This window comes from Lynx canadensis, chromosome A3 (genome assembly GCF_007474595.2).
Source record: "Lynx canadensis isolate LIC74 chromosome A3, mLynCan4.pri.v2, whole genome shotgun sequence".
Classification (NCBI taxonomy): domain Eukaryota; kingdom Metazoa; phylum Chordata; class Mammalia; order Carnivora; family Felidae; genus Lynx; species Lynx canadensis.
The window spans coordinates 131203414-131218461 of NC_044305.1; the positions used below are offsets into that span (position 1 = coordinate 131203414).

Here is a 15048-nt window from a genome sequence, read left to right on the forward strand (position 1 = left end):
TCATCTCTAGACTTGCTTATGAATAAATCTGGCCTTTTGTAGCACCGTGGACGGAACTGGAGAATGTTATGCTAAGTGAAATAAGTCCTACAGAGAAAGACAGATCCCATGTTTTCACTCTTATGTGGATCCTGAGAAACTTAACAGAAGACCAAGGGGGAGGGGAAGGAAAAAAAAAAAAAGGTTAGAGAGGGAGGGAGGCAAACCATAAGAGACTCTCAAATACTGAGAGTAAACTGAGGGTTGATGGGGGGTGGGAGGGAGGTGGGGGTGGGTGATGGGCATTGAGGGGGGCACCTGTTGGGACGTGCACTGGCTGTTGTATGGAAACCAATCTGACAAGACATTTCGTATTTAAATAAATAAATAAATAAATACGTCCTTCAAAACCGAGAAACAGGAAACTTTTAAGAGGGAGAGAATCCAGAAATACCAGCTTGTCTGGAATCCAGGGATGCGTCTTAAAATCAAGCAACCTTTTTACTCAAACATCTTTGTGTTTTAGCTCTCTGATTAATGCAGTCTTTAAAAAAAAATACCCACTCTTTCTGTATATAGCTCTTCACATCGGAGTCCTAAAAGCGGCCACCTGCAGGGGTTTGAGATGCTAATTTTATTCAAAACCTGATTTCCTGATACATTTCAGGGTTCGATCAGGCCACTCACTGCCTCCTTCTCACCAGGCAAGTATTCTGCTTCGAAGGCCATTACTAAACTTGGCTGGAAAATCAGCGCCGAGACTCCTGGAGGAGCTGGGGGGGGGGGGGGGGATTGCTTGTTGATGGCAGAGGCTTCGCCCCCACGAAAGCTGCCTGAAATACCAAGCGCTCCCATCAAATGCTCAGGTGACACCGAGTCACCAAAGTTTACTCTCAAGGGAGCCTCTGGGGGGTAAGACTGCTCACTCCTCACTCAGAAGGGCAGGACGCGCTGCTCCCACCAGCACCTCGCCTGAGCTCCGGGTGCACACGGGGCGGCACAGCCCTGCCCTTCGGGAGTGGGCAGGTGGGGAGACCTACCCTTGACTGCAAAAAAGGTGGACTTGTGGGCTCCCCGGGAGGGAAGGGCGAAGCCTGCCCGAGGAGAGCGTGCGCACAGACGTACAACACACACGTGGGTCACACTTACCCCTCTGAGATCTCGGCAACTACAACAGGACTCGGGGAGATACCAGAGCCAAAAAGAAAGAGGATTCCACGTCCCAGCGTCCCACTGACGATTTCTCCATATGTCTCAGCCTCTTGTATCTCTCTGAAAACACTTGGCCCAGGCAGATATTAAAATAGCTTGGAAAGATCACCCCTGGGGCTATTTGCCAAGAGAAGCGTCTAGGCGGACATTTCTCCACCACTGACATCTTGGCCTGGATAAATCATTGCAGGGGGGCCGGGCAGAAGCCCCGACAAGGCCGCCCTGTTGGACGTCTAGCAGCATCCCTGGCCTCCACCTGCTAAGGGTCCTCGACACACCCCAGGCATGGCGACCAGAAAGGGGCTCCGGGCATTGTCATGGGTCTCTGGGGGCCAAAATCGCCCTCGGTGGAGAGCACTCTTGCAGAAAAAAGGGGCCCTGTAGCCCCGTCTGCAGGCCCAGAGGGAGGATAACCGCTCGCTCCCTTAAGGATGGAAGGCTGTAGGCCAAGCTCAGACTTGTCCCCAGCCCGGCCTCGGAGGTCCCCTGCCCAGAGCCTCCCTTCCGCGCCCACCGTGCTCACTCCGGCCTGGCTCTCAGCCCCACCTCCTCTCGCCCTGCCTCCCCCTGTGACGAGTGCCCTTCTCTCAAACCCTGAAACCCTGCCCACCCAACAAGCCTCGGCTCCGGGCCTCCTTCTCGCTGAAACCGTCTCGGATTTCTCGCCCCTCCGATCAGATTTAATCTCTCCCTCACTTCCGCCTGAGAAATCTGCATCTCACCGCGCATCCCCTTCCCTGCATCCTTACAGGGTCCCCATCACCCGCTGCTACAGGATCCCGAGCTCCCTTACGGAGAGGCACCGGCACAGCCCCTGGCGTGCAGCAGATTCACAATCAGAGTCCGCTAAATCTGGGGGTCCTCACGGAGGCCGGGCGTGGAAAAGAACACCCAGCTGCACAACACACACACTTGTGACAGCAACCCCACGACGTGCGGGCATGGCATTTCTGGGCTGGCGGTGACCTCAGGGACCGCCCAGCCGAATTTTCCCCTTTTAGAGATGAGGAAACCAACGCTGGGAGTGGGGGACGAGGTCTAAGCGGCCAGGGTGAGGGAAGGGCCGTCCCCTTCAGATTCCGGCCGTCCCCTTCAGATTCCGGCCGTCCCCTTCAGATTCCGGCCATCCCCTTCAGATTCCGGCCGTCCCCTTCAGATTCCGGCCATCCCCTTCAGATTCCGGCCGTCCCCCCGACTCCCCATCAGACTCTCCATCCTTACTGTCAGACGTTAACGAATGCAATCCCCTAAGACCCAGAGTGGGAGAAAAAAACATCGGCGAAAAGGAGAAAAGACCCTAACGCGTCTGCTAATGATGCCTTCCGCTTTCAGAATCCTGGCTTCACACAGCCGTCTCCAGGCCACAGACGAACCCATCCACCCACGAAAACACGGGAGCATTCATGCTCGCTAAATCACACACACACTGATTTCTGCTTCCATCACTATAAAAGTACCCATCAAGGAAGGCGGAAAATCAGAGCGGTTATTGCCCACGTTTAGCCCCTAAAAGACCCACGGGCTCAGTGAGCTGGATATTTTAGGGAAGAGTCTTGTACTTCCCTTGTGCACGCTGACCGATACTTGAACGGGAGGGGAGAGTCTCACGTCTTCCGTTTCTATCGGCTGGCGTTCTTCTTAATCAATAACCAAGCCGGCTCTTTTATACCCTCTCGCTGAACAAGGTAACACCCAGCTCCACAGACAATTTCTCACAGCTGACTGTATTCGAAAAAGTAATTACATTTGGCAAAAATAAAATAAAATAAAATAAAATAAAATAAAATAAAATAAAATAAAATAAAATTGCCCTCATTTTCTGTTGCTGTCAGGCAAGCGGCTATCGGCGAGACTGGTTCTCCCGTTAGATAGATACTGCAGTGCAGGAATTTTAAGCGCAGCCTGCATTCCAAAAAAGCAGAGTGAGGACAGAGTGATCCGTCCCCAAATCCTAAAGTAAATAGCATCACCTTCCTGGAACCCTAGAGCATGCCAAAGAGCTCTCTCACTAGGCCTGTGGGGTAATCACAGGAGGACATCAAAAGAATAGCAGGGACTCATGAGAAGAGGGAGTCACCGCCACTCTCACCAGTCCTCAGTCCCCACACTTGTCCCGCTGCGGCTGCCCAGGACCCCAGAGGAGGAAGCATGCGGGGCGTGGCCAGCATGGGGGTTCACTCTAACCAGCAGTCAGCTAAGGGAATGTCGCACCGAGCCCGACCTGCGCCAGGACGCCAACAAGCCAACCCGGGCCCCTGGGTGTCAGTAAAGAGCTCAGTAAGGAGGTAAGAGCCACCCGGGGTTGCCGACTCTGGCCTGGAAAGGCATCGTGAGGACTACGGCGTCTGAGCTGGGCACAACAAGCGGAAAAGTGGGGAGACAAAAATCAGAGGTACGAGCATGCCGGGCAGAAGCCATCATTTGAGCGTAGGCGGGAAAATGGGAAAACGAAGCATGGAATGTGGGATGTGGCCTGGATTAGAGCAGGAAGGTCTGGGGAGCAACTTGGAAAAGAAGGGCCTCGCAGAAGGCGGGGAAAGCCACGCCAAGGAGCCCCCGGGAGGTGCTCCGTGCAGAACCCCGAAGGCCATGGCCGAGCTGTGTGTGCAGACTGTTCCGGAAACCTAACTGTGTGGGAGCCGCTGAGGACACACATCAAACTCAGCGAATGAACAAACGTCAAGCCCCTTCCTCTCGGCCCAAATGAAAATACAGGAAGCATTCTGTACTCATTTTGGACCACCACCCACAGCCCTCACTCACCTCACGCTAGGCAACCAACGTAAAAAATGCTCAGGCGTTCTCTGGTAAGCTACCCTACTTGACTTTCCACAGAGATCTCTTTTCTGGAGGACAAACAAAAATGCAACTGTGCCCTTTTATGCTGTAATGTCCAGTGAGGAAAGGATTTATGTTCCAAAGCCCAAAATGATTCAGGCCGTGAGCTTCTCGGTATCCTGACGCGGGAGAGTTTCTTCCAACTAAAAATAGATGTAATTTTCAGCGTCATGCGAGTCGCAGCAGGTCCTCGGTGGATTAATCCTTCCGAGCGAGCGAGAGGTCGGCCGTGGTGAGGCCGTGGGGAAAGGGGCCAACACACAGGCTGTCTGCCAGACTGCGGGCTGGGCCTACCTCTGCGGAGGGCGATCTGGCCCCACTGATCAGATCTGCTCATGTGCTCCCCCTCCTACCAGAAATTCCACTTCTGGGAATCCACTTTACGCCAGCCCCGCCCCCCGTGTGTGCCGTCCTTATTTATTTATAGGCTCATCACACACAATGGACACTGCGTTTGAGTGCTTTGTGCGTCACCGTGGGAAATGGCGAAAAAACTGGTAACTACCTCCCTGGTTCGTCAACAGAGGGCTAGTTACATACAGAACGGTTGACCCACGTTACACGATTCGTGCAGCAGTGGAGAATGAGGCAGATCTCACAGGTAATGAAACAGGAAGATGTATTAGTAAACGACGCGCGCACGGGTGCGTCTCAGGGGCCCGGGGACAGCGCGCGTGGATTTTAAGGACAGCGGGACAGAACAAAACCGGTCACGGTGGCTCCATTTCTGGGGAGTGGATCAGCTTGGTGCGGAGCAGAGAGGAAGGAGACACCAGCTCTGTACTCTCCAGTTTCTCTAACTTTTCTTATTTCTCTGCATTTTTTAAAGACCCATGTATTACTTTTGTGATTTTTTGCGGGGGGTGACATCTGGAGAAGTAAGCTCAAACCGATGAGCCGGGCATCCGAGAAATCCGAGTTCTCCAACCCACCAGGGGCTGAGGGCCGCGTCCCAGCCACCCCGCCCTCACTGCGGCATCAGGCTCAGGAGGCCAGAGACCGTGTCCACCTCATGACATCCCCCGCGCCTGTCCCTGGGCTAAGCACACAACAGGCACTCACGAAATGCTGGACGAACGAATGAATGAGGGGCAGGAAAGTCTACTCCATTCATCTGTGCTCAGAGCACCGGCGTGGCTTTGAGTGCCCATCCCCCACCCCATCGTCACCTACAACGGGCCACAGGTGAGCGGCTCAGCCTGGGAATCACGGCCTGGTTCTCCGGCCTGACATCCCCTAACTCTGTGATTCCTCGCCTTCCTCCGCCATGGCAAGGTGGGGCTGTCCTGGGTTGGCCTAAGGCACCTTCCAGCTCTGAGAGACTGGAGAACAGGGGCGCCTGGGTGGCTCAGCGGGTTAAGCGTCCGACTTCGGCTCAGGTCATGATCTCGCGGTTTGTGAGTTCAAGCCCCGCGTCGGGCTCTGTGCTGACAGCTCGGAGCCTGGAGCCTGCTTGGGATTCTACGTCTCCCTCTCTCTCTGCCTCTTCCCTGTTTGCGCTCTGTCTCTCTCTCTCTCTGTCTCTGTCTCTCTCTCCCTCAAAAATAAATAAACGTTAAGAAAAATCTTTTTTAAGAGGCTGGAGAACAGAAAGCCTTGGAGGGAGAGGTTTCACTGATGAGGGAGACTCTAGTCCACAGAATGATGGAGAAAGCGACGAGCTGTGTGGGGAGGGAGAGACCCTGACGGGCCCTGACCCTGGAGACAGACCAGAGCAGACCGGGGCGGCTGTACCTCCTGTTAGCGGCCGGGGGCCTGTGGATAAACCACTTCAACCCTCCGAGTTTCTCTCTCGGTGAATTAATGCTATCAATTCTTACAGTAACTCTGAAAGGCTAGTAAGTGAAGTGATGCGTGCCCGACACAGGACGGCAGGTCGTGCCCCCCCTAACGCTAGCACCCTCCTTCCGCCCACGATTCTCGAGCCTCCTATCACTTCCCTTCTCGTCTCTGGGTACCGAACTCACACTTGGGAGCCGGCGGGATTGGGACTCACTTGTGTACTCAGAATCCTCCACCCGCCCCCCCCCCCCCGCCCGGACCCTGCCGCCTGAGCCGCCCGCACCCCTCTTCACAGTCACCCTCACAGTCATGGCCCGTGCCATGATGTGATGGGGGCGAGGGCCCGGTACTTACTGGCTCACTTTATGGTACAGCTTAGCAATGCCCTGGTGGGTCCAATCCTTCCCGAGGGTGGGCAGAATGTGGCCAAGAGTATCTGACCTAAACAGAAAAACGAGAAAAAGAAAATAAAAAGGGCAGGCCGAAAGGGGGGGAAAAGCCCATTCCAGCTCACTGTACCAGAAATACCTCACGAGGGGCGCCAACAGGACCCGTGACTTACTTTCCAGATAGAAAAGCACAAAACGAAAGAGATCACATGAGGACGGAGGGATACGTTAACACACGAAAGGGCACCTTCCAACTATCACGCCTCAAGTCCGTGACTCGCTAAGTCAAAGCAAAAAGGCCGTTCGGAAAGTCGCGCTTCGGAAGCATCCGCGAGACATCAAAACCAGGGAGGCGGGAGCCCCGATGGAGACGAGCACCGAGCCCGGACTGCGGCTGTTTAAGGCGAGGGGCGAAGACCCCAGGACCACGCCGGGAACCGAACCGTACGGGCCCCACACGGTGCCACAGACCGCGAGCAGAAATGCCGGCTGCAGGCCCCAGGGCCCCGACACAGCCGGACCCACCTGGTGATGGTCCCGTCGATGTCCGAAATGATGACTTTGTCGTCCCAGTCCCACAGGTAGATGGTGCCCTCGCAGCGGCACGTGCCTTGGTACTGTGTGGTCACGCTAAAGACCACGTCGTTGGGGCCGTTCTTCAACTTCAAGCTTTTCTGAAAAACATGAGCCGCGGGGCCGCTTGAGGGGACAGCCCAGACTGAGGGCTATTTGGCCCCTCTTCCAGGAGGGGCGACGTCGGGATCGCTTTTCGAGCTCTCTGCCCTAGGCCACCGTACAACCCCTCCTTTCGCTGTCCCGCTCTCCATGAGGACGGTTCCTCCCGGGGTCCGGCCATCCCGAACCCCAGGCCCACCTGAAAGGCAGCTCACCCACTCTCTGCAGGGGGCGGGAGGTGACGGGCAGGAAGCCTTGCCCTCATCGTTCCAACTTCAGAATAGGGCCCACTCGCTACTCCGCGACTAAATATGAAAGGGGACACGAAGCCAAGTGGGGAAACGTTTCCTGGAATAACCGCAGATCCCAGGACTTCACAGCAGACTCAGAAAGCACGGTTACCTTTTGGCGGTTTTGATCTCAGTGCTGGGACCCTCAGGGTCCCCCTGGCATCGCTGGCCCAAGCCCGGTGCCACACCACTGCACAAGAGACTGCCAGGCGAGCTGGTGGCACTGAGCGGGAGTCTGGGCCTGACCTTTTCCCATGAAGCACCACGCCTGGCCCCCCCACCGCTAACTCTCGGGACAGAAGCGAAAGAGTGGGGACACTGGCTCACTGGCTGTTCATGGGAAACAAGGGGCAGGGAAGGAAGGGTCTGGTGAAACCCGAAGACGACACTGTGACCGTGACGGCCCCCTGCCACCCAAAGCTCTCGAGAACCCCCCCCCCCCCCGGCCCTCGCAACTGCTTGATCTCCCCCAGGTTAGGAGACGCACAGCTGTCGCAAAGTGGAAAGAGCCTGGGAGAGTCGAGTCTCTCAGTCACTGAAACCTGAGGATAAGTTGGCTTTGTCAGGCTTCCCTCCTCCGATGCTTGGCAAGAGGAACCGGAGGGGCACCCAGACGCCCAAGCCAGCCGCTGAGTCTGGGCGGCCACGCCTCGGCCGGGGCGCACGAACACGAGGGAAGGACACACTCACCAGCTGCTCCGAAGTGAGCCGGAGGGTCTTCTTGTAGCTGACGCTGGACAACAGGGGGAGGTGGCCCGCACTTGGGGGCTTGGAAGCTGCGTGTTCGTCATCACTGGAGGACGACTCATGCTTTATCCTGGAACACACAGTGACGTAACCACCACTTAGGACATGCATCTGGGCAGCCGTGAAAAATGCATTAGGCCAGAATCAATGGCTGAGTCGATCGGGTCTCTCCCCAGGGCCGTCTCTCGGGGGGTCATTTGCCATATGCCATGACATTTCTCCGTGAAGGCCCGCTAACTCCCATTCATACGCCTCCTGCATTATTCATCCGGGGCTGCCTCTCCTCGTTCACGTCCCTACTCGCTCGCTATCATCACTCCACTTTCCACCAAGACGCTCCTCTTCCCGATAAACAGGGTTAAGCTCCCTCCTTGCCGAGGGAAACATTCTCTTCTGTTCCCCGAGGCTGCTGGCCAAGCACGAGAACTCTGAATTTCCACACACCCTGACGGATCAGTTCCGTGTTCACACCTCTCCAAACACACGTTTCTTTTTTTTTTTTCAGTGTTTATTTATTTTTGAGAGAGAGAGAAGGAGAGTATGAGTGGGGGAGGGGCAGAGAGAGAGGGAGACACAGAGTCTGAAGCAGGCTCCAGGCTCTGAGCGGTCAGCACAGAGCCTGACGCAGGGCTCGAATTCACGGACCGTGAGATCATGAGCTGAGCGGAGGTCAGACGCTCAACCGACTGAGCCACCCAGGCGCCCCACCAAACACACATTCCCAAATAACCCAGCAGGTGCCGGTGAAGGCAGGGAAGACATCAGTCCTTCTCCAGAACCCCCGAGCCGGCTGTCCTACACACCTCGTCTGCCTGCACAGAACCCACAGGCCAATGATCCTGACTCTTCCAGACTTCTCCATCTGGTGAAGGGCTGGGAGGTGCGGGTGGGAAGCAGGCTCGTTTTCTTTAAACAGCTCATATAAAGCCTATCAGTAATTACTTGTTCCCTGGATTAAAATCCCGCTATGGCATAATCCCCAACCCAGCGGCTTCCCGCTGCTTCCTGTATCCGGGGACCATTATCTCCAAAAACGTCCTAACACTGTACGAAGTTAACAAATGTTGGCTAAGGCTAAGTGGAAAAGGCTGAGTGGCCCCAAGCAGGCAGGTCCCATCCTCATGCCTGCCTCCAGAGCTTCCTGCTCGGGACATCCCTGTTTGCAAGACTGATACGCTTGGGAACAAGACTCATACACTTGGGAATTCCGTCTTCTCTTTTTATCTCCAAGGGCTCGGACCTCGCTAACGCCCCCTTGTCCTCTGGCCTCCCACTCTCCCCGCCTCCCCTCCCACTCCTGTGTGGCCTGTTGCTTTCCCACCCCGTGTGTGCACCCCAGAGCAACGTCTACAATCCACGGCTGCCCCGAACTAGAGAGACCTGAGGGAGGTCACCGGACACAGCTGTTCTGTTACTTCTTCTGCTACTTCGGCTACCTCTTCGTGGGGAGGAGCCTCCTTCCGCAGCTAGAATGAGCTGCGATTCCGTGAGCTCCTGACGCCCTGGCCCCATGAGAGGGAGCCTGAGGGCTTCGGGGCTGGTGGGCTGGAGCTCATCCAACCAGTGCTTGCGAGCACTGCCGCTTCGGCAAACAGCCTGGCCCCCGCACTCCCGGGGCTTTCTGTCTCAACAATCACAACACAGCGTGGTAAGTGCTATGATCGGAAAGCAGACTTGGCCATCTCCAGGACACCGGGACCGTGGGGAATAAGCCATGGGAACGGGCCACTGGGTCCACAAAGGACGACAGAGCGTGGGGGCGCCTGGGTGGCTCAGTCGGTTGGGCGTCCGACTTTGGCTCAGGTCATGATCTCACAGTCCGTGGGTTCGAGCCCCGCGTCAGGCTCTGCACGGACAGCTCAGAGCCCAGAGCGTGGTTCGAATTCTGTGTCTCCCTCTCTCTCTGCTCCTCCCCCGCTTGCTCTCTCTCTCTCTCTCTCTCTCTCTCTCTCTCTCTCAAAAGTAAATAAACATTTTAAAAAAATTTTAGAAGGACAGAGCACAGAGGCTAGACTCCAGGCTAGTCTGCGGCAGGGCTGGGCTACATGCAGATGAATCTAACCAGTGACATCTGTGGCCGGTTTCTAGGTAAAGTGCAGACGGCACTGGGGTTAGAACCGGAGAAGTCCGTGTTGGAAGTCCACGGGAATCAGGCCATTTGCACAAATCGCTTCGTTTTCTTTCAGTCCTGATGTCCTCATCACCACATATAGAGGAACAAACAGCATCCCCACCCCCCACCCCCCACCAAAACACTCAGGATGCAGGCAGATGACAGACAGACAGAACCAGCCCAGGAGACACGAGCCCCGATGAGGCCTCACAACTGGAGAATCCCCTCTCTGGGCCCCTGGCTCGTCTGTAAAGTGACATGTTCTGACAACAGCCCTTTCCGGTCCCGGCCCCCGTGGGTCCCGTGAACAACGCTGGTTCTTCTGAACCACCGGCCCGCAGATTTCCAGATGGGTCGGGCACAGTCCCGGAGCACCCAGCTGGCAACCCAGAAAGAGACGGGCTGCAGGCCCCTCGCTGAATCGGAGACTGTCTACGCTCCAACCCAGCAGCCTGGAGGGAAATGAGATCCAAACGCGAACCAAAGCTCGCACGACACCAGACTGACGTGCGCCTCTGCCCGTGGGGTGTGGAAACACGAACGAGGCAGAATCACCGTTCATTTCCATCTGCTGCTTTGCGACCAAACAGCAAAAAACCCACTAAATCCGTGCGGCTGGCCGTGCTGGAGGGAAAACAGACACAGACTCTGGGACGCAGCTATACAGTTGGTTGCCGGTAGAGCGGCTGGGGGCGAGGACGCCACCCCGCGCAACGGGGGTCCCGCCAGAGTCCGCTGGGGCTCACGAGGGCCCGGAAGCAGGGCCGCTTCCCAGCGCCGGCCAGAAGCAACGACACAAAAGGGCTCAGCCCGCTGGAGAGTCTGTGTTCGCGGAGCAGCTGTGAACAACACCCGGGTTAGGGCCCGTCGCCGCGTACATTCTGCAAGCGGAAGTTCCACGACTCGCATGGTGACAAGCAGCTTGCTCAATGAGGCGGCTTCGGGGCCTGTTCTGTCAATCAAGTCTGTCGATTACGGCAAGGCGCCAACGCCTTCTCTGAGTCAACGGCACGAATCGAGCGGGGAGGCCGAAGGCCTAAGAACGCCGGCCAAAATTAAGACGTTTCCCTTTCTCGAACGAACTTTCAAACTCCCGATCCCTTCTCGCAAGAGTCAGCGCTTCGTTTTTCAGGGTTAATAAACGAGCGTAGCGTGATGAACTCAGAGCGCTGCGGGCTCTTAAATGGGTTCTGTTTGGCCGCGAACAGCATTTTCGGCAACGTCCAAAGAGGACCGTGTCAGGCGGTGAGAAAACCTGCAACGATTCCGAGAAACCGTGCCAGCTGAGGCTCCGGCTTAGCGGGCAGGAGCCACCCTAGGGTCACGTTGCCCATCGCCCTTGGTCCCCCTCGGCCCCCTGAGCCCCCACCGGCCCCCTGCGCCCCCCTCGGGCCCCCATGGCCCCCTGCGCCCCCCAGCTCCCTCCCCGGTCCCCCACGCGGCCCCTGGGAAGCGGAGAGGAACAGTATCAGAGCCGCTGCATGCCACACTGCCCACGGTCGTCACGCTCTGTGCCTTGGACCCTCCGGCCGGGCCCACCCCAGAGCCACCCCCCCCACTGTCCTGCTACAGCTGCACGCCCCGCCCCCAGCCGTGCGGCCCTGTGGGGTTTGCGTTCTGGACCTCCTTCCTCATGGACGGAACCGCCCGAGCCGATGTATGTGGGGTTGGCATCATCCTCCCCATTTCACAGACGGAAAGGAGACACCGCGGGGCTGACGATTCACCAAGGATCGCACGGCAGGCCGACACAGCCTCAGCTCTCCGTCCTGCTCACGCTGCCTCTCGTGTTCGGAAACCATGGCTAGGACAGAGAAGGTTCTTCGAAAGAACGGGAGAGCAGGAAGTTTCTGGTGGAGCTAAATCACTGCTTTAAATTCTCAAGGCAGAAGAGCCAGCGCTCCGTCTGTGTCCCCTGTCACCGTGCTGCCTCCCAGGCTGCCTCCCCCGCTGCTCTGGACACGACACCTGCCCCTTTGCTCAGATATGGAGACCAGTTTGCCCGAAGCCAGGACCCCAAACCAGGCCTGCCCGACTCCAGGTCTGCCGTTCGCAGCCCGCGGCTGGCCACGCGCAGGCGTAAACAACGACCCGCTGAAAGTCCACCGGCTTCTATCCCTTCAGAGGCCAGCACGTTCTCAGCCTGCGCTGCACCTTGAGCACACCTGCCTTCTCCCTTCCGGGGAGTTTTTCCTACTTCCGCCTATATTTTCTATTTCCAACAGCGAAATCTAGAGACAAAATAGTTTACAATGCAGAGCGACGGCCGGGAGGCTGAGAACCTGAGATCTAAGCCTGCCCCTCCTATGAATCAACTATATATTGGGTAAAAGTTATCAAGTCAGCAATAGTTCTGCAACATTTATGAAATGCCTGCTGTGTGTCAGGCATCAGCTTAGCCCCCAGGATACAAAAATGATTAAGATCTGCGTCTTGCCTTCCATTAGTTTGTTCGCTTTTTTCTTCCTGCTAAATGAGGAACGCAATCCTGAGTTTCTTAAACACGGGATTACTCTAAAGGTAAGGTGACGGGTAAAGGGCGTTACGTTGGCTCATTCGCTATCTACGTACGTTATCGACATCCTAACTGGTGCACGATGGCATTGCCCTCAGATCAGAGTTGCCCTCAAATCCCATAAGAACAAATTAACCTGACGGCGAACATTCACAGTACGTGTGAGTTGCCAATACGAACCCATGTCCGTACTTAGGAAAGTATCAGTGAAAGTCCCAGGAAGTATTTAGATGATAGGGAAAAGCAATCTCCTTCCGAACGAAACTGATTTCCACGTTACTGTTAACGCTGGTGCTGGCCACCATCATCGCCACCGCTGCTGTTTTCTGCACATCCAGGGCCATCAAACACCGAGACCACGAGAAGGGCTCTAGTTACAGGACGTGCCCGGAGTCTCACGTTCACTTCGCAAGGTAGGTATCTAAGGGCACCACTGCCACCATTTGATTCATGGGAAACGCAGTTCATTGTTCCAGTTCGCCCACGGCTGCAACCCCGGTCCGCCTGGGTCCCAGGCCTGTATGCTCGGTGCGCCCCAGCAGCCCCCAACGGCCACACGTCATGCCCTTGGACACAGAGAGGGGCCGCAAGGGCCCACGCCAACTCGCCCCGTACCTGGTGGCCATGCCGAGCTGTGACGGCTGCTCCCCGGGGCTGTGGCTCTTGCCAGCCAAGCACTGCTCTGGCTTACTTTCCTGGAGAAGGAGACGAGAAGGAGTCAGGGGAGTACCAGAGAGAAGGGCCGGTGTGCCACGACGGGCTCCCCGGAGCCCAGGGCAGAGCCCCGGATGCCGTCCCCAGTGATACGCGCCCCACGCATGGCAGGTGCTGATTAGTGCTTTGCTTGGATGCCTTGAGTGAAGCTGAGAAAAACTGTTTGACAGAAATGAGTCTGTTTTCCAGAAGTGCTGGTGGCACCAAACCAAACTTCATAATCGCCGGAGCTTATGCAAATGCTTTATCAAGGGCTGCTTGGATACCCGAATATTTTCAAAATATTTTCTTATAATTGCTGATAGAAATGCTTGAAAATATTTTCACACCACATTTTGCTTGGGAAAATGCTTCTCTCCTTCCCAACACCACACACTCCTCATAGAAAATGCTCCTCCGATGTACCAGAAAGAGCTCTGGGACTCTAAAGAGATCTGGGCTCAGTTCTGCTTCTCTTGCTTGGGAAGCTGGGGCAAGTCATGGAAACTTCCAGAGCCTTGTCTCCTCACCGGTAAAAGGGGGGGTGATAACATCTACGTCCTAACGCTGCCGTGAGGACCACAGAGATGCTGTGCCCACACAGAGCCTGGCCTGCAGCAGGCAAGGGACCAGAAGACATCCACCAGCCCCCACACACATCACAGAAGTCATCAGATGGGAGGACCCAGGGCAAAGGGTGTACAATTGAATCCCACTATTTGCGATCATCTGGTCAGGAGGCAGGTTAGTGGCTTCAGTGTTAATAAGAAAATGAGCAACATAAACATCAGGGTGACCGTCGTAACATCGGATGAGTACAAACTATACCCAAATATTCGTTAGCTCTTTATAAAATTGATGTGACAACATGCCCAGTAACTTTTAATCTATTTATTGAGGTAACATAGCCACCACTGTCAACAATCCTTTATTAGACTAGTTCAAAAATACGTAACTATCTGAAATAAATGTATTTCAGTTTTTTTTAAGAAATACTTAATTTCACAACTTCATGATTTCCTTCATGCTGGCATTCCCCTGAATTCAAACTGGTGCCAATGGGAATAATCTACAATAAATAGGCCTTTGAAATAGCAAACAGCCCTCTGCCTAAATTCTAGAACGCTCTACTCTCTAGGAAGGGAACTAGAAAGGCCCTTTATGTTTTAAGTCACCTAAAGTAAAGTATATGTTTGCCCTAATCTGTTCATACCCTTGGAGATAACGGAATAATCACTACCACTCAGGTATGCTGAAAGAAAATGTCAAAGAACAATTTCCTCTTGATAAAACCTTCCATCAGACTTTTTCCCTTTGAACTCATGGAATAAACAAATTGAGATCACTGGGGTTTCTGTTAGTATTCTAACAACCGACTTGACTACTGTCCTTGGGGTTTCTCTACACTATATTCCAAAAGTAATCAGCATTCCCTCAAATATTTGCCAAACCCCTGCTCTGAGTCCAATGTGGGCACCCAGGATACCCAGGGATCAGAGCCAGACAGGGTCTCTGCCTTCGTGGAGTTTAGGATTTAGAGGAGAAAGAGATGTTAACAGTCACACTAATATGACTACAAACTCTTGACAAAATTTACGAAGGCAACGTTTCACAGGCAGGACTATGAGAGCAGAGAACAGCAGCCCAGACTAGTCTGCCAAGAAAGGGCTTTTTGAGACACTAGTCAATTAAGTGAAGGGGAGTGAGAGGGGTCCCAGGAACGTCAGGCAGTGTAAATGGCATATGCAAAAGTCCTGGGGTAGAGTGTATGTTCAGCCAGTGAAGCTACAGTAGAGAAAGCAGGGGGAGAATGGC

At 55.0% G+C, this 15048-nt stretch overlaps 1 protein-coding gene across 3 annotated transcripts in view; it reads right to left on the bottom strand.

Annotated features, from left to right (window-relative positions):
• The window catches only part of LPIN1 (lipin 1), a 130665-nt gene that overhangs the window by 16199 nt on the left and 99418 nt on the right, over window positions 1-15048 (bottom strand). For all 3 annotated transcript variants that reach the window (XM_030311623.1, XM_030311624.1, XM_030311625.1), the window contains 4 exons: window positions 13156-13235; window positions 7856-7982; window positions 6726-6874; window positions 6166-6252 (listed from right to left, as the gene is read on the bottom strand). In XM_030311623.1, the coding sequence (XP_030167483.1) occupies window positions 6166-6252; window positions 6726-6874; window positions 7856-7982; window positions 13156-13235 (443 nt within the window). The remainder of the gene's footprint in view (window positions 1-6165; window positions 6253-6725; window positions 6875-7855; window positions 7983-13155; window positions 13236-15048) is intronic.